Genomic DNA, 26,927 nt, shown 5'->3' with positions numbered 1-26,927 from the left:
TGGTGGTCATGTCTGGGGCACCTGAGTGGCTCAGTTGGTTAAGATGGTGGTCATGTGACCCATGATGGCCATCACAGCACTCTCCTGGAGATGTGACTCAAGAGACACAGAGACAAACTCATTGGCAGCCGGGTCATCCTGAGGGCGGAGCCGTTACCTCCTGCTCTTAGATTCCTGGAACTGTCCTGCTCTCTGTCTTTCTTGAGCCCTGGCTGTTGTTTCCTTTGGTGTCTGTAAATTGTCCTGGCTCTGCCTCAGCCCTTTCCTATTGCTGGGCAGTCACCCAGGCTTTCTTTGCACCACCCTTCCTCTCTCAGGGGTCTTCACCAGGCTCGGGTGATAATTCTAGGTAATTCAGAGAGACAGTCATCAGGGCCTCCAAGAGACCTGCCCACTTGCCCTGGGGAATTTACACCTTGATTGTACAAGGGCATATTCATTACTGTCTCTGGAACACAAGATTTGAGGACCTATCGTTAAGCCCTGAGAACAGAGCTCATCAAAAGTCAGTGACCCATCAGATCAATTCATTAATCAAAAGAATGAGCCCAGAAACTGAACACCCATAGTTAGATTTCACATGAGTTTAGTTCAGACCATTCAGAGTCATGCATGGTCTGGAAAACATGCATCCCTGTTTTGTAATTTGGTTCATTCTTTTACTTATCTTTAGGAAAAAAAAGACTTCAGATGCCATGTGGGTCTCTCAGAGGGTGCAGTTTTCCCCTATGCTATTGCGTCTGCCAGTGGGCAGCTCCAGGGCGAAGGAGTGAGAGGAGCCTTGGGGACAGCAGAGAAGAGTCTAGGGGCATGGGCAGGAAGCCAGCTCTGGGTTGGGATTCTTCCCTCCTTTTGTCTGAGGGTTCCCTCCCTGGTTGCTCAATGTTAGCCTCCCTGGTACTCATAAGGGACTTCAGACTCTTCCAAGGGAAGGATTTAGTAACAGGAAATTAGAGGAAGGAAATTGGGAGCATTTCCCCCTGGGGCAGAAACCTGGAGGAGATACTGAGGAAGAATGAGTTTCTCCTTCGTGCCTAAAATTAATCCTATAGAGCTGCCTTGTCCAACTTGGGAGCTGCCAGCCATGTATGCTGGGGGGTGATGGAGACACAGAGAGTTCAAATCATGATGTGTTGTAAGTGTAAAATATAAACCAGGTTTCAAAGACCTTGCCTGAAAAAAAAAAGTGTAAAATATCTCATTAATAACTTTTAAAATATTGATTACAGGGAGGCCTGGGTGGCTTAGTCGGTTAAGTATCTGACTTGTGATTTTGGCTCAGGTCATGATCTCACGGTTCATGGGATGGAGTCCGACGTCGGAGTCTGTGCTTACAGCGTGGAGCCTGCTTGGGATATTCTCTCTCCCTCTCTGTCCCTCCTCTGCTCATGGGCACATGCATTCTCTCTCTCTTAAAAAAAAAAAAAGGCTTGGGGCACCTGGGTGGCTTAGTTGGTTGAATGTCCACCTTCATCTCAGGTCATGATCTCATGGTTTGTGAGTTCAGGCCCCACATCGGGTTCTGTGCTGGCAGCTCAAAGCCTGGAGCCTGCTTTGGATTCTGTGTCTAACTCTCTCTCTGCCCCTCACCAACTCGTGCTCTGTCTCTCAAAAATAAATAAATGTAAAAAAAATTTATAAAAAAAAAGGTTTACCTGATGAAAGAATAATATTTGGACTGTATTGGGTGTAATAACATATATTATTAAAATTACTTTTACCCATTTCTTTTTATGGGCAGTGGACAGTGCTGTATTAAGATAGCTTATTTTGTTTTTTACTTGCATAAACCCTATGCAAACAGGAATGCTTTAAGATCCATTTCTGATGTTTTCCAACTGACCCAAGTTGATTTTGTAGAAATCTGAAGTTCTTTTAAGAGAAACTCAAAGTTATTTTTGGTAGATAAAATAGCCTCAGAAGTTCAAGTTGGGTGGAGATTAACTGCTCCCCTACAATTTTGTTCAAGTGTTGGACCAAATTCACACAGACACATATTTCTTTTTTCTCCTTCTCCTTCTCCTTCTCTCCCTCCTCCTTCTCCTCCTCCTCCTCCTCCTCCTTCTTCTTCTAAATAAATAAATGTTTATTTTAATTTTGAGAGAGAGAGAACATGAGTAGGAGAGGGGCAGAGAGAGGGAGACACAGAAGTAGAAGTTGGCTCGAGGCTCCATGCTGTCAGCATAGAGCCTGATGTGGGGCTCAAACTCATGAACTGTGAGATCATGACCTGAGCCAAAGTCATAGGCTTAACTGACTGAGCCCCCCAGGTGCCCCAGGCACATATTTTTTAATTAAGCATTTATTCTTTTTTTTAAACATTTTTTTTTTTAGTGTTTTATTTATTTTTAGGAGAGAGAGAGAGAGACAGCGTGAGCAGGGGAGGGTCAGAGAGAGAGGGAGTCACAGACTGAAACAGGCTCCAGGCTCTGAGCCGGCAGTCAGCACAGAGCCCGATGCGGGGCTCGAACCCACGAACCGCGAGATCATGACCTAAGCGAAAGTCGGACGCTTAACCGACTAAGCCACCCAGGTGCCCCAATTAAGCATTTATTCTGATGCAGGCCCCCAGAAGTTCATACAGCCTGCTTTCTAGTCTCAATCAAAATCTTCCTATGCCAGCCATCTTTTATAGGAGTGACAAAGGAATCAAGTGCCTTTCTGAGAAGTGCAGGCCACAGGCCTCCCTGGAATCTAAACCCTGTTGATGCAAAGGTGGAGTCTGTCTCAAAATACCTGGGCCCTTGCACATGCCTGACTGCTGTAACTCTATTCACACGAGGATGGACAGGGTCTTAAATATGTTTGCCAACTACTTATCTGCCTTTATTAAGGAAAGCCGATTGCTTCCATTCATGCTTTTAAACAAGTGATTAATAAGTCAGTAAAAATTCCCTTGGCAAGCCCTCAGGCACTGGCAGCTGAGCATTGCTGAGGAGTCTATGGAGATGGAGGAACCCAGGTAACACTCACCTTAATATCACACCGGACTGCGGTAGGATTAAGGCAGCTCCAGCCATCACAGCACTGAGTTATTTTTTTTTAATGTTTTTATTTATTATTGAGAGAGAGAGAGAGAGACAGACAGAGAGCATGAGTTGGGGAGGGGCATAGAGAGAGGGAGACACAGAATCTGAAACAGCCTCCAGGCTCTGAGCTAGCTGTCAGCATAGAACCCGACGTGAGGCTCAAACCCACGAACCATGAGATCATGATCTGAGCCAAAGTCAGATGCTTAACAGACTGAGCCACCCAGGCGCCCCAGCACTGTCTTCTTAAGAGCACAGTAATCCAGCCTATTTGGTTTTACCTAAACAAGATCACGGAGATATAAGTCAGTAAACTATCAGAATGTTTGATGAGAACACCGAGCCTTGTGTCATACATGTCACTTCCCACTTTAAGGGAATAAACAAACAGTATTCACCACAGCAATTATTCTAAAAAAATGCATGTTGTATTAAAGATACATAGTGTCAGGGAAAGTGTCAGCAGTACTTGGGAGAAACTATTCAAATGAAGTTTTCAGTGTTAATGGAAAATTCTTTCTTGGTCTTTCTTAGAAACTCAACTTACTGATGCTGAGATATAGAACAGATATAGATAGAACTTAAATTTTAAGGCCATTGGTATGTAGATATATCCTAATCTTCTCCCTGATCTTTCTAGGTAAAATCTTTGCAGTGCTGGCACTATTGACATTTTGGGCTAGAGAATTCTTTGTTGTGTGGGGCTGTCTTGGGTATCGTAGGATATTTTGCGGCATCCCTGGCCTCTACCTACTAGATGCCCGTAGTCACACCCCACTGCCCAAGTGGTCACGATTGAAAATGTTTCCAGGTATTACTAAATGCTCCTTTGGGGGTCAAATAGTCAGTCTCTGTTGAGAACTGCTGTCCTCGACCAGGACCAACGGGCTCATCCAATGCCTTATTGGAAATGTGGAATCTCAGACACTCTCCCAGACCTACAGGACAGGAATCAGTGTTTTAATAAGACCCTGGGAGGTACATGTGCTTGTGCGCCTGGCCGGTTTCCCACCCGTGTGCCCATGCCTCCACTGTGCAGCCCCGCTGAGCTGGACGTGTGGCTCCCTTTCTCATTGCAGGAAGCTGATGAAGCCTTACTGCATAACCTCCGCCTTCAGATAGAGGCACAGTTTCTGCAGGACGACATCAGTGCAGCAAAGGACAGGTACAAAAAGGTAACTGTGGCCCTTCCGAAGCCCTTCCCTAGACAGCCCAGGTTGGGGTTGGCCAGACAAGTCCAGGGCACGTGTGGCTGAAATGTGAGCCTGCTACAGTGGGTTACTTTTGTGTGGATTTTGCCCCTGAACCAAAGGGGACTCTGGGTTGGTTGCTGGGTGGCACTCAGGGAGCCGGACATAGGGAGAGGAGGAGGCAGTAGTGTGTGTGTTGTGGGGAGGGAACCACTGTCTGTTTCGTATGTTACAAACTGATCTTACACAGATCCGTCTTGAGTAAGCTAGGACCTGTCAGTTGTTTTGGCTCAGAAAATGCAGAAATGCGGAAAATGCGATGTAGCTATTTATAGTCCTGTCTCTAAGCCAGTTAGTAGAGGGAACACAGGGCATTCAGGAGCTTCCTCTCAGGAAGCATTTGGCTCTGTCTCTCACCCCTGCTAGCTGCTCACAGGCCTGACTTTGCAGGGCTTTAGCGTACTGGAAAAATCAAATCCTGGAGCTGCGTAACCATGGGCACATGGCCTCCCCACTCTGAGCTGCTTCATCTTCAGAATGCAAATGCCAGACTCTCCTTCTGCACAGCTGTGTGGTTCACTGAGTGTAGCAGACCTGTGAGTCTGGCCGTGGGGCTGACCTCTCTGCTGGGCTCTGGCCACTGTCCAATTGCCAGTATCTGCCGGCTCGGCCTCCGGACGCTCTCCGGGCAGGGGAGGGTGGCGCTGCCTCATGGCAAGTGTTGGGGAACTGATGCCCCAGGAGCAGTCTCAACCAGTGATGGGTGCACATTGTTGGATTCCTACCCCAGCTCTCTCTTACCTGCTGTTCTGCACGGCTCTCAGCATCCCCCGCTGGCCTGAGCACCAGGTGCCCAAAGGGTAACTTACATGCTAACACACTCCTTATTGGCTGTCTTGCCTTTCCTGTCTCACTTCTCCCTCTAATAAAGTTTCCTGGCATCTTCACCCAAATTAACTGTTTGTACTCAGACCTCTTGGGGCCTGTATGTGAGCCAGTTCAGGCTGCTAGAACAAAGTACCACCACCTGGGTGGTTTTCTATGCAACAGACGTTCATTTCTTATAGTTCTAGGAGCCAGAACACTGAGAACAGGGTGCATTCCCAGGTTCTGGTGAGAACCCTCTTCTTTGCTTGCATACATCCCCCCCTCACTGTGTGCTCACCTGGGCTTTCCCTGATGCCAGCTCTTCAAATTTTTTTAAATGTTTATTTATTTTTGAGAGAGAGAGGGGGAGACACAGAATCAGACGCAGGTACCAGGCTCTGAGTAGTCAGCACAGAGCCCCACACGGGGCTTGAACTCACAGATGGTGAGATCATGACCTGATCCGAAGTCGGATGCTCAACTGACTGAACCACCCAGGTGCCTCTGGCTGTTTGGTGTCACTTCTTATAAGGGCACTAATCCTGTCCTGGGGCTCCATCCTCATGACCCCATCTAAATCTAGTTATTTCCCAAAGGCCCCACCTCCAAACCCCATCCCACTGATGGTCAGGGCTTCAATGCATGACATTTGGAGGAATGTAATATTCAATGTCTAACAGTCTGCTTCTGGGGAAATGGAGGCAGTGTGGTAGTAGATACTCTCTTCCTGCCTCAGCGTGGACCTGCCTCAGCACCATGGGAGGCGCTGTTGTTTGCACTGAAGGGGTCCCCCTCCCTATGACGTTCCTCTGCCTGGCCTGTTCCCCTCCCTCCCTACCCCATCGAGGCCATGTAGAACATGATAATAAGAGCTCACACTGTGAAGCTTTTGTGCATTATCTCGTTGGTCCCAACAGCAGCCTCCTGAAATAGTGTCTTAGGGTAGGCTGCCTACCAGCAGAGCCCAAGTGGTGATTTTTGTGCGATTGCTGTATTAGTGGTGAGCTCCCAGGAGGAGAGGAGGGGGAACAGCGGGGGTGTGGGCTTAGTTGGAGTCTGTCCAGTTTGATCCCATGGGAAGCTCTGGGACACGAATCACTCACTCCACAAGGTTGGTCTGGGGTGGGGGCAAGGTGGGGGCGAGGTGGGACTGGGGGCCATTGCTTCCTGGACAAGATAGCCATTGTCTGGAGGAGGGGAATTGTCTGCGCTACGCCATCGGCCCTTACGCAAGGAGTGGGACACGGGTGTTCTGCTGGGAAGGAGGATCTGGCACCCCCTCCAGATTGTTAATCATCTTATAAGGAAGAGCCTGAATTTTAGGAGGTTTGAATTGCTTACCACACACAACTACTAAGCGATTTAGTCTGGGATCATCCTTTGAAGCACTGCCCTGTTCTGGGGTCAGAAAGAGTCCTTTGTACCCTGCAGGGTCTCTCTGTCCCCCACCTCCCCTTTCTCTCATAGCTTTGCCATTCATGGGGTCTAGGAAGACTAGCAGCAAAAGCATCCATGTAATTGAGGGGAAGTGGCGAGATAAACAAGCCTCTTTATTCATCCGTCCCCTTGTTCTTATGAAGATTAAAGAGGATGTTAAGTGTCCACTGCACAGGTCATCATCTGTCTTGTCTGTCACGGTGAACATGTGAAAGCATTCACCCCTGGGGTCACCCGGTCCTGGAGGCAAAATCTCAAGTTTTAATGAGAGTGCTTTCCTTCCCCCAACAGAATCTTCTGGAAATTCAGACCTACGTCACCATCCTGCAGCAGATTGTCCAGACCACCCCTCAAGCATCTGCCATTACAAGTGGGATGAGGGAGGTAAGAATTGGAACCCAGGCTGCCTGGAGAGGGCGCTTACACTCCCAAGGGCCTAGTTTAGCAGAGACTCAGGTGAGGTGTTAGGTGGAGTGGGACAGGTTGGACCAGGCGCCCGAGCTGCGCTGCGCTCACTGGCTGCGCTCTCACTCTGTGTTCGCCTTTGAAGTTTATCCTTCCATTCTTTTACTCGGACTGGGAACACTGGTATTTAGACATCTGAAGACACAAACTGTGTCCCTGACCATTGTCTTAGGCATTTTCTCTTGAGAATTCCAGGCCATTCTTCCTTGTGTAGTTCATAAGAAACGGCCAGACTGTTCCCCAATGCAGTTTGCACTGTTGCAGTCCATCAGCGAGGAGAAAATTCGCGTTTCTGTTGTTTTGCGTCCTTGCCAGGACTGGGGATGTTAGGTTTTCGTTCTGTTTGTGCTTTTTGCTCTTCTAACAGGTGTGTTGGGTATCTTACTGTGGTTTTAATTGTGTCCCCCTGTGACTAACGATGTTGAGCATCTTCTTGTGGGCTTATTTGCCATCCATGTCTTTTTTTTTTTTTTTTTTGTGGTATCTGATCCAGTCTTTTGCCCATTTAAAAAAAAGTGTTTGTTTTCTTATTCTCCTTATCAATTGGACCATGAATTTTGAGCCCCAGACAGTTCATGACTATATTTTCAACATTGGCCTCTGTTAATGATTATGTGAGTTTGTTGTATGAAAACTACTGGGGAAAAAATAGAAATTACAGAAGCTGACTTAAAAAAAATTTTTTTTTACTGTTTATGTATTTTTGAGAGAGAGAGAGAGAGAGCAAGAGCAAGAGTGCAAACCATGGAGGGGCAGAAAGAGGGAGATACAATATCCAGAACAGGTTCCAGGCTCTGAGAACAGAGCCTAATGTGGGGTTTGAACTGCAAGATCATGACCTGAGCTAAAGTCAGATGCCTAGCCAGCTGAGCCACCCAGGTGCCCCTGAAGCTGATTGTTTTAAAATGTGAATTTAGAAGTAAAAGCCTATTTCTTAAAAAAAATTTTTTTTAAATGTTTATTTAGTTTTGAGAGAGAGAGAGAGAGAACTCGCATGCAAGTGTGAGTAGGGGAGGGGCAGAGAGAGCGCGACACAGAACCCAAAGCAGGCTCCAGGCTCTGAGCTGTCTGCACAGAGCCCAACACGGCGCTTGAAGACAGAAGTCAGATGCTTAACCGACTGAGTCACCCAGTGGCCCCCTCATTTCTGAGGCAATGTTCCACATTCTTTCTTCACTGTGCTCTCTAGCTGCTGGTGTAGTGTTTCCCTAATGTAATTTAATGGATTTTGTGATGCACGCATGATGCATGTAAAAATAAAGTGACAATAATGCAGATTAAAACAAAAATGTCCAGAGGCTGTGGTAGGCTGATACAAGGTTTGGGGGGACTGGTCAACTGGTGAAATTCTGGTATTTTGCAAGGACAACTTAGGACAGTGGTGCTCAAACCCACTGACACTTGGAATCGCCTGGAAGCCTGCCTAGACCACACCCCAAGTCAGTTAATCAGCCTCCTGGCAGGTGTAGCCCTGACCCAGTCATTTAGAAGCTCCGAGGGCAGCGTGTGGACAAGCTGCAGAACCCACGGACAGGGGGGCTGGCTGCTTGGGTCTTTTTGTTTTAATGTAATACTTTTTATAGCAAAGCTAAAGAAATCCCAGAACTTCTTTTAGAAGACACTTTATTTTTTTAAAATGTTTATGTTTTTTAAATGTTTCATTTATTTCTGAGAGAGAGAGAGAAACAGCATGAGCAGGGGAGGGTCAGAGAGAAAAGGAGATACAGAATCTGAAACAGGCTCCAGGCTCTGAGCTAGCTGTCAGCACAGAGCCTGACATGGGGCTTGAACCCACGATCTGTGAGATCATGACTTGAGCTGAAGTCGGATGTTTAATCGACTGAGCCATCCAGGCGCCCCCTTTTTTTCTTTTTTATGTTTTGAGAGAGATAGAGAGTGCAGGGGAGGGGCAGAGAGAGACACACAGAGAATCCCAATCAGGCTCCACACAGTCAGCTCAGAGCCTGCCTTGGGGCTCAAACTCACGAACCATGAGATCATGACCTGAGCTAAAATCAAGAGTCAGACGTTTAACCAACTGAGCCACCCAGACGCTCCCAGGTTCAGTTCTTGATGAGGGCCTGCTCCCTGGTTTGTAGACAGCTGCTGCCTTGCTGGGTCCTCATATGGTGTCTCCTTGGTGCATCTTGGAAAGAGAGAGCCCTCTCTTCCTCTTCCTATAAGGACACTAATCCCACCATGAGGGCCCCATCCTCATGACCTCACCTAGACCTAATCATCTCCTCCAGGCTCCAACCTTTAAGACCATTGGGGGTCAGGGCTTGAGCATATGAATTGGGGTAGGGGCACATGAGCACGAAGAACCCTCTGAGCCCCTTTACCCTCTGGATTTCCTCACACATCAGGCACAGCGAGCGCTGAGTCTGGCTTTCTTTGTGCAGGAGAAGCTCCTGACGGAACGGGAAGCCGCCGCCCTGCAGAGCCAGCTGGAGGAAGGCCGGGAGGTGGTGTGCCTCCTGCAGGCACAGCGAGCCGAGCTACAGGCCCAGGTAGGGCGCCACACCCTCGAGTCCGCTGCTCGCGTTGGGCTTTCCCACCACACATGTCAGTTGAGCTTTACGACACATTTTATTCGGGTGTCACGCGCATGCAGGAAAGTGTACGAGTATCCGTCTGAGGGAATTCTCATGAGCTTAACACGCCTGTGTGTCCAGTGCTCAGGGCCAGAAACAGGCCGTCCTGAGCAGTGTGACCAGCCTTCCTGCTTGAAGTGAGGATTTCCCAGGATGCAGGACGTTCACGCCCGGACTGGCCAAGCCCCGGACAAACGGGAACCATGGGTCACACTATTTCCAGGACCCTCAGGGGTTCCCCTTGTGCCTGCTTTGAGTCACCCCCCGACCACCACCAAGGGTAAGGCTCTCCTGACTCCTGCACAATAGACCCGTTTTGCCTGCTTTAACCTTATTCTTAAAAATAAGAAGAGATGGACACATATTGGGATTTTTATTCTCCCATTCTATGCTTCCTGCTTCTCTTTCCACGACCTAAAATCTCTCCTTTGGAATTTGATTACAGGCTTGGGAGGGGGCAGTCGTGTCAGTGTTTGCCTAACCTCAGGATTCATTAGTGTAAAGTTCCCATTTCCACCACTCCCTCTGTGCCCCCCCCCTTTTTTTTTTGGCAAAGCTTAATTTGAAAACTAAAGTCACCGGAAGAACGCTCTCCTGTTTCCGTGGCCTCCCTTCTTGGTTAGTGAGCTCCGTGGCTCATCCCCTTGACTCTTTCAGGTCTGCACTCATTTCAGTCCCCTTCTGATGGGAGATATTGGGTTAAAATACTAAACCTTCATAGCCTGTGCAACTGCGCTTCTTAAGTCTAAAAAATAAATGGATGCTTGGTTTGACAAGGACACTTGAAAGGACAGGAGAACATAAAGTTTTAAAAATTGGACTATTTAAGAAACCTGGAACATTTATATGTCATATGTTACTCTGTCCCTATCCCTCCAATGTCTGCAAAATCAAAAACAGTTAAAGACACAACTGATCTGGTGCTTTTGTAGGTATTTGGTACCCTCCAAATCTGCCCGGGATCTCATGCAGGGACCACTGAGTTCTGGAATCTTCCTTTCTGCCCCACCACACACTGTCACTATGCAGCAACTCTCAGGGGGCCACTGAAAGCAAACCAGGGTCAGGTGATTGTCTCCCGGGGTAAAAATCACAGCTGGAGAAATCAAGAACTACCCTTAAACTCATCCTTTCATGACAAACCATGGGTTGGGGACCAGACGCACCATTTTGGTGACTTGGTAATTTGTGGTTTCCTCTGAGGCCCCGGAAGAATGGAGCGAGCATGAGTGAATGTGTGTGTGTATGTGTGTATGTGTATGCATGTCATGTGTTTATATGTGTAGATGTGTATATATGTGCATGTGTGTGCACGTTGTACACTATATGCATATATTTATATTTGTATATGTGTATAAGTCTGTGTATATGTGTGTGTGTATATATATGTACACCTTTGAATGTGTGTGTGTTTATGTATGTACATGTGTATGTGTGCACGCACGTGTGTGTGAATGAGAGACTGGAGAAGTGGATGCAAGCCCACTGGTCTTAGAGACTGGTATTTTCCAAAACACTGTTTACAACTTATTATTGGGTTGTAAAATGAATTCAGCAGAATTGAGTGGCAGTAATAAAGAAGAAATTGACAACACTAGAGTAAGGTAGAATAAGAAATAACAGAGTGCATGGCATGTAACAGTGGGATTTGTTTTGTGAAGCCTGTATTTTAAATATCTGTGTTTGCATATTTAAATATATATATATTTGTTCAAATGCACACACACACACAGGCACACACATACATTTGTATGATGTACATGGTTTGTGGTGTTAAATGTGGCTCTTCCAATGGGCGTGGTGACAAAGTTGAAAACCCTGCCCTAGAGACCGAGAAATTGAAAGAGCCCAGCTGATGTGGTAAATCCCACTTCCAGGGCAAAAAAGTTTCTGTTTCTATGTGCATATATTTATTTGTTGAATGTAAAAGTAAGACATTTCATAAAGGCTTAACCTAGTTTCCGAGAACGTGAAATTAATCTGTCTGCTTGGCCACCTGTCCCCTTCCCCATAGTTGCTTCAGGAAGACTGGTCTTGCTCTGATGTTGTCGTCTCTCTAAGTCGGGGGTCTTCACATTTTCTGTGCCCTGCCCAACCCCCCAGCAGTCTGGCAAAGTCCATGGTCCACTTCTCAGAAAGGTGTTAAAGTCATATATAAAATGAGGTACATGTAATTAAAAGGAAACCAATTATATTGAACCAGTTATCAAAATATTACCAAGTCATTTTCTATATAATAATATATGTGCTTATATCAAATAAAACTAGCAGTGGGTCTAATGAAACAAGCTGTATTCATTTTCTCTCAATGCTATAAGACATTACTATACCTGCAAGGGCTTGAAATAGTAGTCCTTTGTCTCACATTTCCATAAATTAGAAGGCTGGGCAGGCTTGGTTGGTTTTTCTGCTCTCTGTCTTACAAGGCTGATAGAGAAGTGTCAGCCGGCCTTCTTATCTGGAGGCTCTCAGTGGAGAATCTTCCAGTCTCGATCAAGTTGTTGGCAGAATTCAGTTCTGTGTGCAGGTGGGATTAAGAACCCCATTTCTTTGCTGGCTACCGGCTAGGAGCTATTTCTAGAAGCCACACACATCCCTTGGCATATGGCCTCCTCCATCCTCAAATCCAGCATCTGCACATGGACTCTTTCTCAGGCATCTAATCTCTCTGATTTCTGCTTTTAAGGGCTCATGTGATCAGGCATAATCTATAAAATCTCCCTATTTTTTTTTAGGCCAACTGATTAAGAGCCTTAATCACATCTGCAAAGTCCCTTTTGCCACGTAACAACATATTCATGGGCCTAAAGCTTAGGGGCAAAGGTCATGGAGATCTAAAGTCTGCCGAATTAGTACTGATTAAAACGCAGATATGGCAGGTCCCACCCAAGAGTTTCTGACTCAGTAGTTCTGGGATGTGGCCCAAGAATTTGCATTTCTAGATTTCCAGCTGATGATGCTTCTGGTCTAGGAATCACCCTTTGAGAACACTGGTGTAGGGTGGGTCCCAGGTTGGGTCAGAATGTTCTAGGTCTGGTCTACCTGAGTCCCTGGATTGGGTCTTTCACATCCTATTCAGGAGATATTCATGGCTGGCTTTTTGTTGATTTTGAAAGGTTCTAGTGATTGCCCAATGGAGTGGCTAAGTTGAGTGCTCTAAGGGAGATTTGGTGACTTAGCCCCTCAGCAGGGCCAGTGCTGTGACTAGGGACAAGGGAGGGGGGTGGGGAAGGGAGAACTCCCTGTAGCTTGAGTGCTCCAACCTGGCAGAATCAAGGCATCTGGTTCTGCTCGTGGTTGGAGCTTCTGATGCTTCCAGAGCCCTCTGTAGCGTGGTCCTCAGGGTGAGATCCCTAAACCAGCAACATCAGCATCACCTGGGAACCTGTCAGAAATGCACATTCCCAGGCCCATCCCAGACCTACTGAGTCAGGAACTTTGGGGTGGGGCCCAGCAATTTCTGTTTTAACAAGCCCTCCAGGTGGTTTTGCAGGCTCAAGTTTAAGAACACTAGTCCAGGGGTGTCTGGGTGGTTCAGTCGGTTAAGCATCCAACTTCCACTCAGGTCATGATCTCACATTTCGTGGGTTCAAGCCCTGTGTTGGGCTCTATGCTGACAGCTCAGAGCCTGGAGCCTGTTTTGGGTTTTCTGTGTCTCCCTCTCTCTCTGGCCCTCCCCAGCTCATGCCCTGTCTCTCTCAAAAATAAATAAACATTAAAAAACAAAAACAAAAAACCAGACACTAGTCCAAAGGATGGAAGGAACAGCACTCTCAAAGCTGGCAGCCCCTTCTTTGAAGCCGAACACAGTCCATGCATGAGACCACTGGGATGACACTTCCTGGAGGCGGAAGAAAAGGAACAGGCACTTCTGGCTCCCTAAATTACCTTTCACTGAGAGTTTCTGAGACAGGGAAGTGGAAAAGGTCATGTGTTACTTGGAAGGAATGAACCTCCCAGGTATCATTTCTCATTAAAGTTGCCTAGCACCATCTAGTGGTAGATTTTGGAAAGACAGCATGTAATCCATGAAGGATACTTGTCTTCTTCCGTTTCCTTCTTAGATTGTTTTTCTTTTTTTTTAAATTGAAAAAATTAGTATACAGTGTTATGTTAATTTCACGAGTACAATGTAATGATTCAATAATTCTATGTGTCAGTGCTTGAAGATAAGTGTACTTTTAATCCCCTTTATCTTTTTCACCCATCCCCTCTGTCCCCTCCCCTCTGGTAACCACCAGTTTGTTCTCTGTATTTAAGAGTATTTTCTTTGTCTGTTTTTTCCTTTGTTTGCCCATTTACTTTGTTCCTTAAGTTCCACATGTGAGTGAAATCATATGGTATATGTCTTTCTCTGATTTATTTCACGTTGCATTATACCCATCCATGTTGTTGCAAATGGAGTAATCTCTTTCTTTTTTACGGCTTGAGTGGTATTCCATTGTATACCACATCTTCTTCAGCCATTCATCTACTAAATGGGAGGAGATATTGCAAATGACATATCCAATAATGGGTTAATATCCAAAATATATAAAGAACTTATACAATTTAACACCAAAAAACAACTAATCCAGTTAAACATGGGTAGAGGACCTGAATAGATATTTTTCCAAAAAAGACATATAGATGACCAACAGACACATGAAGAGATGCTCAACATCACTCATCAGCAGGGAAATGCAAATCACAGCCACAATGAGGTATCACCTTACACGTATCAGAGTGGCTAAAATCAAAAACACAAGAAACAACAAGTGTTGGTGAGGATGTGGAGAAAAGGGAACCTGTTTCCTTTTTAAAGAAGACCTTGAATCCAAAGGAATCTGGGAGCCTAAGAGGACCCAAGCAGGACGTCACCCGTCCAGATGGGGCTTACTGTGTGGCACTGCCAGGGTCTGGTTGACCCATGCTGTGCAAAGGCAAGCCCTACACCTGTGCTTGAATGCTGACTCCTTCATTCATCCATGACTGCCAAGCTCCGTGTGAGGTTCAGGGAATACTGATCAGAGCTTGATGTAGCTCCTGCCTGCAGCGGCTCTCAGACTATCTAAACCATCCAAGGAGAAACACAGCAGTCACTCTTGTTCAAGATGAAGTTCATATTGCTGCACAGCCCACCCCATCCACCTGCCTCGCTCTCCAGTCTCCATGTGGCCGCTTCCCTCCAAGAAATCCTGGGCTGGGCGTGAGCTGCTCTCTCTTCTCTTCTTCTCCTGACCCCCCTGTGGCACCTGTCCCTTTACTCATCACTTTTCCTCTTTCTGGAAGCACCTTCTCTTTTTCAGTACCTAGGACTGGCCTTCTCTGACATCTCCCAGTACCTGAGGGCCTCCACAACCTTTGTGATGTGCTGGGCCTGTCGCTGTGATTGAGCCACCTCCCCCACACCAGGCTGTAGGCTCTTCGGAGGAGCGTCCGTGTCTCATTTTCAGGCAGCCAAGCAGGTGTCAAGGTTGCTCACATCAGAGATGTCTCTTCAGCCCCCTTTAAGGTGGTTAAAGTGGGGCTCTTATTATTTTCCTTGAACACCCCTCTTCTGATGAGTAGTTTAAATCATTGAGCTGTAAAAACCACACTGATGTAGATATAAATCTGGTGTTGTAAAGCCAGTCAACACGTCACTGGACACAGCGGAGTCTTGGTGACACAGGCAGAGTTATGCAGAGCGCCAGTGCCTGAAAGGAAGACACCTTTTAGTGGTGCCTAGAGCCTCCTCCTGGGGCAGGCACCCCTCCCACACATTCCGCCAGAGGACAGTCATCACCCACCCACTCAGCCACTCCCAACAACAAACCACCAGCTCATGAGATAGACAACAAATCATGCTTGCCCTGCAGGGCTCAAAGGTTATAGATGACATTCTTCTTGTTTCTGATTTCCCAGTTAGTGACAATGCTTTGCCATCCTGTTTACCATTTAGAAATTTGCTAAGTGGATGTGCTCAGGGGCAGAGGGGTCTATGTGTTGGTCACCCTGAGTCCCTCCCTAGGTCTTCAGTGAGAACACGCTGGTGATGCTTGCCTGGTGATGTGTAGGAATAGGGGGTTTCCCAAGAGCCTGGAGGGAGTGGGTGAGTGATTGCGTGAGTGCGTGAGTGAGTGTGTGTGTGTGTGTGTGTGTGTGTCCTGCTCACCTGCAGCTGGGAGGAGGCTGATGCAGGGAGGCCCATGGCTTCAGGAAGTGTCGCAGACCCTGTACAGGTGGCTCTGAATCCTGTATTTATTGGCAAGTCACTTTGCCTGTGTGTCTCAGTCTCCTCATCTGGAAAGCGGGAGCAATAGCAGCCCCTCCCCCGTAAGGTTGTTGTGAGGCTGATGACTTGCTCCAGGGGAGAACTTGCCAGCACAAACCATTATTCTCTTGCTGATTGAGGAACCCATACCCAAAGGGGGCAATAGATTCGCTTCACATGTAATCTTTGGTTGTTTTTACTCTGTTCTGGAACACTTTAAACGTATATAAAAGTGAGAGAACAGTCTCAGGAGCCCCTAGACCTCCATCCTCCAACACATGGTCCCTCTTATATCACCTGCCCCCTCCCCCCCATTCACCCCCATGTAATGGTGAAGCAGTCCCTGACACCAGATCATCTCATCTGGCAATATTCCAACTGTATCTCTAAAAGATGAGGGTTGCTTGTATAGAATGTAAGGCCATTAACCCACCTTTAAATTTTTTTTTTAATATTTATTTATTTTTGAGAGAGAGAGACACACACAGAACACTTGCAGGGGAGGAGCAGAGAGGGAGGGAGACACAGAATGTGAAGCAGGCTCCAGGGTCCGAGCTGTGCTGCCCGGGCCCCAGCATGGCCAGTGTCCCCCAGGTTTGTTCTCTGGACTGCTCCATAGAAAAGGAACTCCTAACTTCAGGGTTCTTCCACTCCTGGATGGCTTCTGGTCTCCAAGATTCGAGCTTCAAAGGGGGCCTTTTAAATTCCTTATTTCCTGGAAGTATTTCCTAGAGGATATGAACCCCGGGATAGGTAAGAAAATGTGGCTGCACCAGGAATCAGTGGTATGCCTTGGTATCTGATATGACAGGTTACTGTTTGAATTTAAAACCCTTTTTTTTTTTTAATGAGGAACAGAAACTCGATCAAACTAGCTTAAGCAGGAAAGGGTACACTGTGACTTTATTTTGAAATTATTTTAGAGTTCTCAAACACTGCAAAAATAGCACATCCAGCTTCCCCAAGTGTTAGCACCTTGACTACCACAGTACGAGATCAGGAAATTAACAACGATAGCATCCTTGTAAGAGACTTGACAAAAATTTCACAAATACCCCACCAACGTTTTTTTCTGGTCCCAGATCCTACTTGTAATTTAGGTGTTGTGTTTCCTTAGTCTACCCAATCTGGGATAGTTCCTGCCTTTCTTTGTCTTTCATGACATTGATGGCCAGTTATTTTGTGGAATGTCCCTCCTTGTGGGCCACCCAATGTTTTTCCAGGATTAAGCTGAGGCTATGCGTTTGTGGCTGGAATGCATAGAGGGAAAGTGTCCTCAGTGTGTCTCATCGGGGGAGTGTCATGTGGGCGTGTTTTCTGCCGGTGATGTAACTTGGATCATTTGGTTAAGGTGGTGTCTGCCGGGTTTCTCCACTGTGAAGATAGTACTTTCCCCCCAAGAGGAGCAAGATATAAAAAGGTGGTTGATGAAATTTGAGACAAGGTGTGGGGCAGGAACCAGGAATTCGGATCTGAGGCAGCTGCTTAATCTCTCTCTTTCTTCTCTCTCACAAGCTCTCTCATCTCTGCTCTCCTTTGCCCTTAGGCTTCATTTCTCTGCCCCTCTGAAGAATTGCCTCTCTCAGTTTCTCCAGGCACGTTATGAAAGATGGCCACTCCAAAATGGCGGCCCCAAAGTTATATGATCCTGCCATCAACTCTCTGCTATTTCTGAGCTCCCTTTCCAAATTCCACAGGGAAGAAGCATGTGATAGGCCTGTCTGAATCGGGCCCAGCCCTTGTTTTTTTTGTTTTGTTTGGTTTTTTGTTTTTTTTTTTTTTTTGGTTTTCTTTTTTTTTTTTTTTGTTTTTGTCTTTTTTTATGGGGTTTTTTTTTTTTTGTTTTTTTTTTCCTGGGTTATTTTTTTTTTTTTCCCTTTTTTTTCTTTTTTCCTTCCTTTTTTCCTTCTTTCTTTCTTTTTTTCCTTTTTCTTTCTTTTTTTCTTTTCTTTTTTTCCTTTTTTCTTTCTTTTTTTTCTTTTCTTTCTTTCTTTTTTTTTTTTTTTTTTTCTTTAAATCTTTTTTATCTTGTTTTTTAATGTTTTTTTTTTTGGTAATTTTTTTTTTCTATGTCTTTTTTTTTTTTTAATTTTTGTATTTTTTGTTTCTTGGTTGTTTTTTTTGTTTATTTTTTTTTTTTTTTTTTTTGTTTTTGTTTTTTTTTTTTCTTTTTTTGGTTTTATTCTTTTTTTTTTTTTCTTTTTTTTTTTTTTGTTTCTTTGGTTTTTTTTTTCCTTCCTTTTTTTCCTTCCCCCCCCCCGCCAAAATAAAGAAATAAACTTTTAAAAAAAAGTGAGGAATCAGGTGTCCTCCTAGGAGTAATCACCCTCTAGATTTGTCCAACATACACATTCAGCTGCATGTGAGATACCTTGTGGCAAACATACATGAAGTTGAATTCAGATACCTGTCCAGCCCCCCATGACTCACTGTGTGGGCCAGAGACCAGCACCAGTGGTGTCGTGTGGACACTGGTTAGAACTGTGGAGCCGCTGACCTCTCCCAGACCTGCTGAGTCAGGATCTGCAGCTTAATAGCATCCTCCAGTGGTTCAAATGTGCAGTGAATTTTGGGATGTTCTAGGTACAAGTGACTTTTTGGTTTACTCTGCTTCATTTTGTTTTGAGGACTGATAAGGCACGGTGAATTCTTTTCTACTGGGGAAAATGTGATTATAAAAGTCATGACTGCACACATACTGAGCTTATTGTAAAAAAGGACACATGTGGCTCTTTGTGCATTGGTGGGAGCTCTTAAAGTGACTGTAAGACCACCTTATATTCTGTCATATTTCTATTTTCCTACCTTAATTTGGACTTGTTCTGCCTTAGTATTTAAATAGTGTTAGCCTGAAGCTACTTTACTTAACCGACTGAGCCACCCAGGCGCCCCATGAAGCTATTTTACGTATACAAAAGTGCATCCACACAGTTTAGCTACTGAAACATATATGTAACTCTACTAGTTAGAAATCAGGAAAAATTAAAGTGCCACAGTGATTAAATAAGAACAAGGAGCACCTGCCCCTGACTTCATTATTTCAGTGAAAATAGCATATTGTCTATTTAGTATGTGGACTTCTTTCTATTTATCTTTAATTTTTTTAATCTTTATTTTTGAGAGAGATAGAGACAGAGTGCAAGTGGGAAAGGGGCAGAGAGAAGGAAGACACAGAATCCAAGCAGGCTCCAGGCTCTGCGCTGAGTGCACAATACCCAACTCGGGGCTCAAACTCACAAAAGCGAGTTCATGACCTGAGCCAAAGTCAGACACTCAACCGACTGAGCCACCCAGGCACCCCTCTTTCTATTTATCTTTTAGCCAGGTTTATGCTAACTCAGAATATGAGTGATCTAGTTTATTTGAATTGTACACTTTATTCCACAGACAGGTTTTCTTTTTGTTTTCTGGGTTTGTCATCCTGAGACGTCTGTGTCCTGGGGAGAAGCAGGGTGGGTTTCCTTACAGCTTTGTCTTTTGCCCACAGACAGCGGCCCTGGAGCACGCTATTAAAGATGCCCACGAGTGTTATGATGATGAGATTCAGCTCTATAACGAGCAGATCGAAACCCTGCGGAAGGAGATTGAGGAGACCGAGAGGAGCCTGGAGAGATCTTCCTATGACTGCCGGCAGCTGGTGGTCGCCCAGCAAACCCTGAAGAATGAGCTGGAGCGGTACCACCGGATCATTGAGAATGAGGGCAACAGGTGCGGTCACAGACGGGCACGGCCCAGAGGCGGTGCATCTCTCTCTACGTCCTGGCCGCTGGCTTAGTTCCCAGGTCCTCTATGAGTGCTTCCTGTGTGCCAGGCACTGTCCCAGGTGGTAGGGGAGGAGTCAGGACCCCATGGCCTCGTGGAGCTGGAATGCTAGCTGGGGAGGCAGCTGACGGGTGGCTTTGTAACAGATGACAAGTACCATGGAGTAAATTGTGACGGGGGAGAGGGGAGTGGCAATGGGGCGATGGTGGGAATGTTTGAAATTTTAAGTAGGGTGGTTGCAAAAGACCCCATGGAGAAGGTTGCTTTGGGCCCCACAGGCCTCTGGGGACATAAATGTCTTAGTACGTGGGATGCCTGGGAGTATTTATCCAGATGCTGCTGGTGAGGTGCCTAATGCAGTGCCTGGCACTCGACAAGCGCTCGGAGGTGTTGGTGTTATTACTGCTGCTACTATCATTGTTTTTGTCACCTGGACAGGTCAGTAATGTGACTGTCAATGCACTGGCTGGTCTCGTTCATAATGGAGCTGTGAGTTAAGCTCCATTAACTTCAGGATCACTGAGAAATTATCTGTATCCTTATCCCCTACCCCTGTTCCTATCCTATGTCCTTATCCCTGTCTCTATCCCTGTCCCCCATCCCTGTCCTTATCCCTGTCCCTATTCCTATCCCCTGTCCCTATCCTTACCCCCGTCCCTATCCCTGTCCCCCATCCCCATCCCTATCTCGTCCCTATCCCCTATTCTTGTCTGTTTCCCTATCCCCTATCACTATCCCCATCCCTACCCCCTATCTCTCTTTCTCTCTCTCTCTATTCCTCTATCTCTACATCATCTAAACCTACAGCCTCCATCATTACTCTGTGTCATTTGGGTGTACTGACACCTACACTTACATCTGCATCTACATCCACATGTGCATGTCATCTACTTCTGTATCATATAATCTGCACCTGTACCAACAGCACTTACATTTAAACGGACACCTATACCTATCCCTACATCTACATCATCTCCGCCTACCCCTACACTTACATCTACACCGTCTACGTGTATGCCATCTACGCCTCCATCTATATCCTCTACATCCACATCTACAACCACACCTCCGTCTACATCCTCTACATCTGTCTACAGCTACACCCCCATCTGCATCATCTACATCCACATCCACATCATTTACATCTGCACCTTCATCTCCGTCATTTACATCCACGTCTACACTTCCATCTACATCACATACATCAACATCTCCATCACCTACATCCACATATACACCATCTACATCCACATTTATATCTATACCTCCATCAACATCACCTACATCCACATCGTCTACATCCACATCTATATCGTCTACATCCACATCTACATCGTCTACATCCACATCTACAACTACACCTACATCTACATTATCTGCATCTTCATACTTCATCTACACCTGCATCTATGTCATCTTCATGTCTGTGCACACTTACACATGTACCTGTATCAAGTGTGTCTGCACCTACATCATGTCTGTGCTCACCTGTGTTGTGTACATGTGCATCTATCCATATCTGCATCTGCATTATTTATAACTACATCCACATCATCTGTATCTGTGTCCATGTCCATGTCCGTATCCATAGATATTATTCAGAGAGCAGATTGGGGACTCATAGAAGTTACCTCATAGAAGGTCTCTCACTTTATTAAGTTGTGATTCTTTGATTAAGTCTTACTGATTTGGGGAGTTTAGATTGAATTGAAAGAGAGGCATCCAGGATTGCCCCACTAGGAGCAGTTCCTTCCTTGTCTTAGAGTGCTGTGTCTTGGCCATGAGTGATCCAATGTTCAGCAGAGAAGGCAAGATTTTCTTTTTCTTTCTCTAGTTATGGTCAGTGGATTGTTGTGTAATCCTAAATTATATTTGCGTCACAGTGAACGCTTTATGCACACATGGAAATACGCCTTGTACTGGCATTTAAGTGACTGTGTGAAGATTTTTGTTTTGAAGGCAAGGCTTCACAAAAGGGTCATCGGATAGCCCTCTCATTGGTTTGCTTAAAACTTTGAATTTTGTTGTAATTTCAAGTTGATAGCAACGTCACAAGCACAGAACAAGGAACTCCTGAACACTCTATTCTCAGACTCACCACTTGTTTATATTTTGTCGCAATTGCTTAATCAATTTTTTCTCTATTTATATATAATGCATATTATTTTTTAAAAAAAGAGTTGGAGATACCATATCCTGCTTGCCCTAAATACTTCCACCTGGGCTTACTACTTTTTTATTAAAACAAGCAAAAACAAAAACTCTGTTCAACAGAGAAGTGGCATTTTTTAGATTACAAGCAATCCCTATTTTATAATTCCCCTGTGTGTTTCACAGTGTATGACTCAAGCTCAAAGAAATCTTCCACATTTTCATCTACTGTATAAGTGTGTGTATGTTTCATGAATAGTGTGATTTAGAGAAAGCTTTCCTCATTTTTGCTCACATTAAAGACTCACTCTTAATCCCCCACCATCTGTTTGGTTTGATGAATTCAAGATGGCAACCATCCTCTTTCTGGTTCTTTCTCCAGGCTGAGCTCCGCCTTCATTGACACTCCTGTTGCCCTGTTCACCCCAAGCCATGGAACCTCTCTTAGCTCTCGGCTTGGTGGAAAAGGTAATGCTTCCTAACCCTGGCTTCTGCTATTTTCCATCATGGAAAAGTGGGGGGAAAAAATCAAACGGCTCTCTTCCTGAGCTTAACATGTATGCTTCCTTCTGATCCACTTGAAAATTAAATGCTTTTATGTGAGGTCTTCTCTCCCTCTCTGATTCACTCCCACAGGTGCTGAGGGACTGAGTTAGAAAGCTTACAAGGAGAAAAATCAGACTGGGGGATAGGCCACCTTGGGAATGTCATCCTTGAACTTGAAGCATTAAATTGGGGGGAAATATAATTCAATATTCACTTTAGCAAAGGAAATGAGCTATGCTGTGCAAAAGTGCTTATTAATGCAGTGTCTGGGGCAGAGTCAACGCTCAATTATCCCTCTTTTCTCTTCCTTTCAAAACCAAGCAGAACCAGCTTGGTTGGCAAGCATGGCTTCTGCCTTCAACATTTGGTCCTTTGGGGATGGTTTCATGGACCTGAGAGATGTTACCTCACAGCTAAGTCTCCCTGGTGCTATAGGGGACAAGAAGAGGGTGCTGCTGATTGCTCGTACCTATGGTGCCTTCAAATCCATGTCCCTCAGAGAGCTCAGAGGAGTTTGTGGAAGTGGGTTTCAGAGTCAGAACATGTTGGAAGGGGGCCGCAGTCTCAGGGCTGGCTGTAGGAGAATGCGACCACACACAGGGCCCTGTACACACAAGGACAAGCACACACTTGGTGTGGTGCTCGGTTGTGACTGTCTTGAAACTGTATTTTTTTTAAAAACATTTTATTTTGAGAGGTGGGGGTTGGGGGGATGCACATGCATAGGAGAAGGGCTGCGGGAGAGGGAGAGAGAGAATCCCAAGCAGGCTCCACACTGTTAGTGCAGAGCCCAATGTGAGGTTTGAACTCACAAACCACAAGATCATGACCTGAGCTAAAATCAAGAGTCGGGTGCTCAACTGACTGAGCCACCCAAGTGCCCCACTGTCTGGAACTTCTTAATGATTTTGAACAGGGGGCTGCCTTTTCCTCTGGTTCCTGCAAGCCCCCCGCTTCCCCCACACCTGCCCCTAGCAGGCCATCTTTGACATGTCTCTTTGTACATCCCTTTCGCCCTTATGGCTTCATGGTTCATTTCAGCTTTCTGAGTCAGCCCGTGCTAGATGCCTTTGCTTGTCTGTCATCCTCTGGTTCATGGAGGGAGGGCATGGAGAAGACTTTCGAGATGAAACTTGTGTGTGAGTTAGGTTGAAATGCCTCATGGATGAAGCAAGGCGAGATTGTGTATGTTTTCTTAAACTTTCAGTTTTTCGTTTTAGCTAGTGTGAAGAAATGAAGACAGCCTTGGGAACAGGGGATTCCTTTCATTTCTGAATTTAGTACCTTGCTTCCTCTCTTGCCCAGGAGGAAAGGGATGCTGCTCAAGGAGCATTTGTATCTATTTAGCTTGGGATGCATGTGGAGCAGGGGAGATTGATTCCCCTGCCTGAAGCCATTCAGAACACACCAGAGGCCCAGCCAGCTTTGCCATCTCTCCTTTGGGGAAGTCCAGGCGAGGGTAACTCTGTAGATTGAGTTCCATCGACGAGCCTGTAGATCAGTATTCATCATGAGCTCAGCAGGGGCTGGGGTGGGGACACCGAGTGTTATTGGGGTAGAATGTCTCAGTAAGTTGCGCCCAGTGGGGTGGAAACTATGAGTGCCAGAACAGGCAGTAGCTTTCCTCCTCTCTGCAAGCCCAGAGGGATCAAGCGACTTGTCCAGAGTCACCTGGCTGGTTGCAGAGCTGGGACCTTCATGGGGGCCATGAACGCTTCTGGTCAGACCCAGGCATCTTCCCCTCTTCGTTTTGCCCCATGTATGGTAAACTCTACCCCTGTGCTAGGCCTTGGTCTCCAAAACAGCATATTTTCCAGCAAATACATTTTCTTCCTCTTTCATTGACAAACTTGACTTATGCCCCTGCCCCCTCCCCCCCCTTTTTTTAGATCTCACTAGGGCTGTGCAGGATATAACAGCAGCAAAACCAAGACAGAAAGGTCTTCCCAAGAACATTCCGAGGAAAAAGGAGATTATAGCTAAAGACAAAGCTGATGAGAGTCTGGAAGACATACCACTGAAAGGTCCAGAAGACACAAAGCTGGTGCAGGTGGTACCCAAAGAAGAAGGTGAATGTAAGCTCGAATCAGGAGGTGAAGAAGCAAGTCTCCCAACCCCAGAAGGGGCTCCAGAGGACGTGCCAGATGGAGGGCAGATAAGCAAAGCCTTTGGGAAACTGTTCAAGATGGTCAAGGACAAGGTGAAAAGCCCCAAAGAACCTGAGCCTCCAGCTGACCTCTACACTAAAGGGCGGTACGTGCTGGTATCTGGGGATGCCAGTTATGTGGACCCTGGGTTCTGTTCCTCCTCCATCCCGGCCAAAGGTGGAGTGGTTATCTCTATTGAAGATGACTCTCTGCATCGCGACAGCCCTGTGGAGCCCTCTCCTGAGCAGCCGGGTCCCCCTCTGGAGAATGGACAGGGCGATCTTCAGGAGAAGGAAGACAGAAAGCCACCCAACCAGCATCCTGCCGACAAGAAGGATGATTTTAGTGCTGAAGAACTGAAAGGACCTGAGGAGAAACCTGATGACCAGAAGGAAGAGGAGGAGGAGAAGGAGGAGGAGGAGTCCAAGAGGCCTTCTCCCGTGATCCCACCTGGTCCAGAGGGACCGTCTACACCCCAGTCTCAAAGGCCCGGGGTCGGTCCGGATGGATCTGGGGGACATGAGGCTAGGAGCAGCGACCCACAGGAGAGAAGTCTGCCCAGGACTTTGGCGTATGAGAAGGTGGAAGTGATGGAATCCATTGAGAAGTTTTCCACAGAGAGCATCCAGACGTATGAAGAAACAGCTGTCATTGTGGAGACCATGATTGGGAAGACAAAGGCAAACAAGAAGAAAGCAGGAGAGAAGAGCTCTTAAAATTCCTGGGCTCAGGGGGAAACAGTGTCTTTGGGGCCACTGTAGGGGAAGTGCCTTGATGTTTTAGAACAGAAGACAAAAGAGTGAAGGTTCCTTGTTTGGATTAGACCATAGTTGGCCCTTCTGACATTGCTAATGAAGCCTTAATTAAAAAGTTTTCTTTGCTTGCACACCCTTTGTCTAATTAACAGGGGCCTCGGGAGTGTAGGCGGGGCAGCCGTGCTCAGGACAGGGCTGCCCTGGTCAGGGGTCATCACACCCTGCTCCTTTAAGGAAAGAGACATGCCTTTCATCATGGGTCACGGAGAGACTCGTTAGAGAGTCGACGAGTGTCTGTACTTCACACAGAAACATGCTAGTTGATCCCTGGGTGCCTTTCTATTGCATTTCAAGTGCAAACACCTGTTCACATGGAGGAGTGTTTTATTAGAGGTACATGATGAAAGGTGTCTATCTTAGTTTGGGTTCGCTGAGAAGCTGATCCTGAAGGAGGGATTTGAATGTAGTGTCTTTGGGGTCTGATCCCAGAAAGCGCCAGAAGGGGTGTGCAAGAGAGAGCCGGGGACAGCAAGGCAGCCAATGAGAAGCATGCTGCCAGATCGGTGAGCACTGTGGGTACTTGGAGCTCAGTCGCCCCAAGGGACTCTGGGGGATGGAGTAGAACACATGCCCTAGAGTTATCCTCCTGCCACCACCACCCCCCCCCCCCGCCCCCCGAGTGAGGAGGGAGCTAGAGTACCCATCCACCAACTCCGGTCCGCCAGTGGGGAGGGCTGCTCCCAGGGCACTAGCTGAAGGGCAGGAAAACCCTCAGGCGCAGAAAAACAGGTGCAGGCGTTTGGACATTGGGTATGGAAATACGTGGGTCAAGAGGATCTAATTGGGGCACCAGTGCCGTCTGCCACAGCGTATGTCCCCAATGTCCTTTTGTCTGGATACTGAAAATGTTCTCACTCAGAAACTGCAATCAGAGGTCAGGTTTCAGAAAGCAAAATCAAATGTCACTGTGTAGTTCCTTGGGTAGGATTTGCCTGTTTGGTCCAACAAGCACTTATGAGCATATACCATGTGCTGGGCTAATAGGGGAGATTTTTCAGGTTCATCAATGATCTCAATTATCATAATATAGTATACCATAATATACATGCGTCTGCATGCCCTCTTGCACACACACACACATGCACATGTGCATATAGATACTTCCTGTGTCACATCCTAGGAAACGAACAAATTACTTCAAACTAGAATCTTTTAAAAATATTTTTTTAATATTTACTTATTTTTGACAGAGAGACAGAGACAGAGACAGAGTATGGTGGGAGGGGGGCAAAGAGAGAGGGAGACACAGAATCCAAAGCAGCTCCAGGCTCTGAGCTGTCAGCACAGAGCCCCATGCAGGGCTCAAACTCATTAACTGCGAGATCATGACCAAAGCTGAAGTTGGATGCTTAACCAACTAAGCCACCCAGGTGCCCCACTTCAAACTAGAGCCTTACAAAAATTCTATGTTGCGTCTAGGCATCTGTTTTTCTACTACGAGTCTAAAATTTTTTTCACTTCTACCAATTGAGAAGCTGCTCCTACCCTATGTAGATGCTCATGTGGGCACTGAGTAAATGTGCTTAAATGGATTATTGCATCTGCCTAAACAAAAGTATCTGGCAACACAGCGACATGTTATTAGACAAAATTGATGGGGTCGTAAATTACATTCTATTATTTCTTTGTTATGAATAATAGAAAGAATACTTAATAGTCACCTTTCTTTCTATTTAGAGCGTTAAAAAA

General features: G+C 46.1%; 1 protein-coding gene across 1 annotated transcript in view; it reads left to right on the top strand.

The window, feature by feature from the left end:
* BFSP1 (beaded filament structural protein 1) overlaps positions 1–25,274 on the top strand; it is a 39,634-nt gene extending 14,360 nt beyond the window's left edge. Inside the window, exons 3-8 of the mRNA XM_039256522.1 lie at positions 4,109–4,204; positions 6,815–6,907; positions 9,391–9,498; positions 19,305–19,525; positions 22,113–22,198; positions 24,166–25,274. Of these exons, the coding sequence (XP_039112453.1) occupies positions 4,109–4,204; positions 6,815–6,907; positions 9,391–9,498; positions 19,305–19,525; positions 22,113–22,198; positions 24,166–25,139 (1,578 nt within the window). The 3' untranslated portion in view covers positions 25,140–25,274. The remainder of the gene's footprint in view (positions 1–4,108; positions 4,205–6,814; positions 6,908–9,390; positions 9,499–19,304; positions 19,526–22,112; positions 22,199–24,165) is intronic.
* The last annotated feature ends 1,653 nt before the right edge of the window (positions 25,275–26,927 follow it).

Source organism: Hyaena hyaena, unplaced genomic scaffold (assembly GCF_003009895.1).
Source record: "Hyaena hyaena isolate Hyena2069 unplaced genomic scaffold, ASM300989v1 scaffold_579, whole genome shotgun sequence".
In the NCBI taxonomy this organism is placed as follows: domain Eukaryota; kingdom Metazoa; phylum Chordata; class Mammalia; order Carnivora; family Hyaenidae; genus Hyaena; species Hyaena hyaena.
Note: the sequence above shows the minus strand (reverse complement) of the source record. Positions and strands in the feature narration are given on the sequence as shown.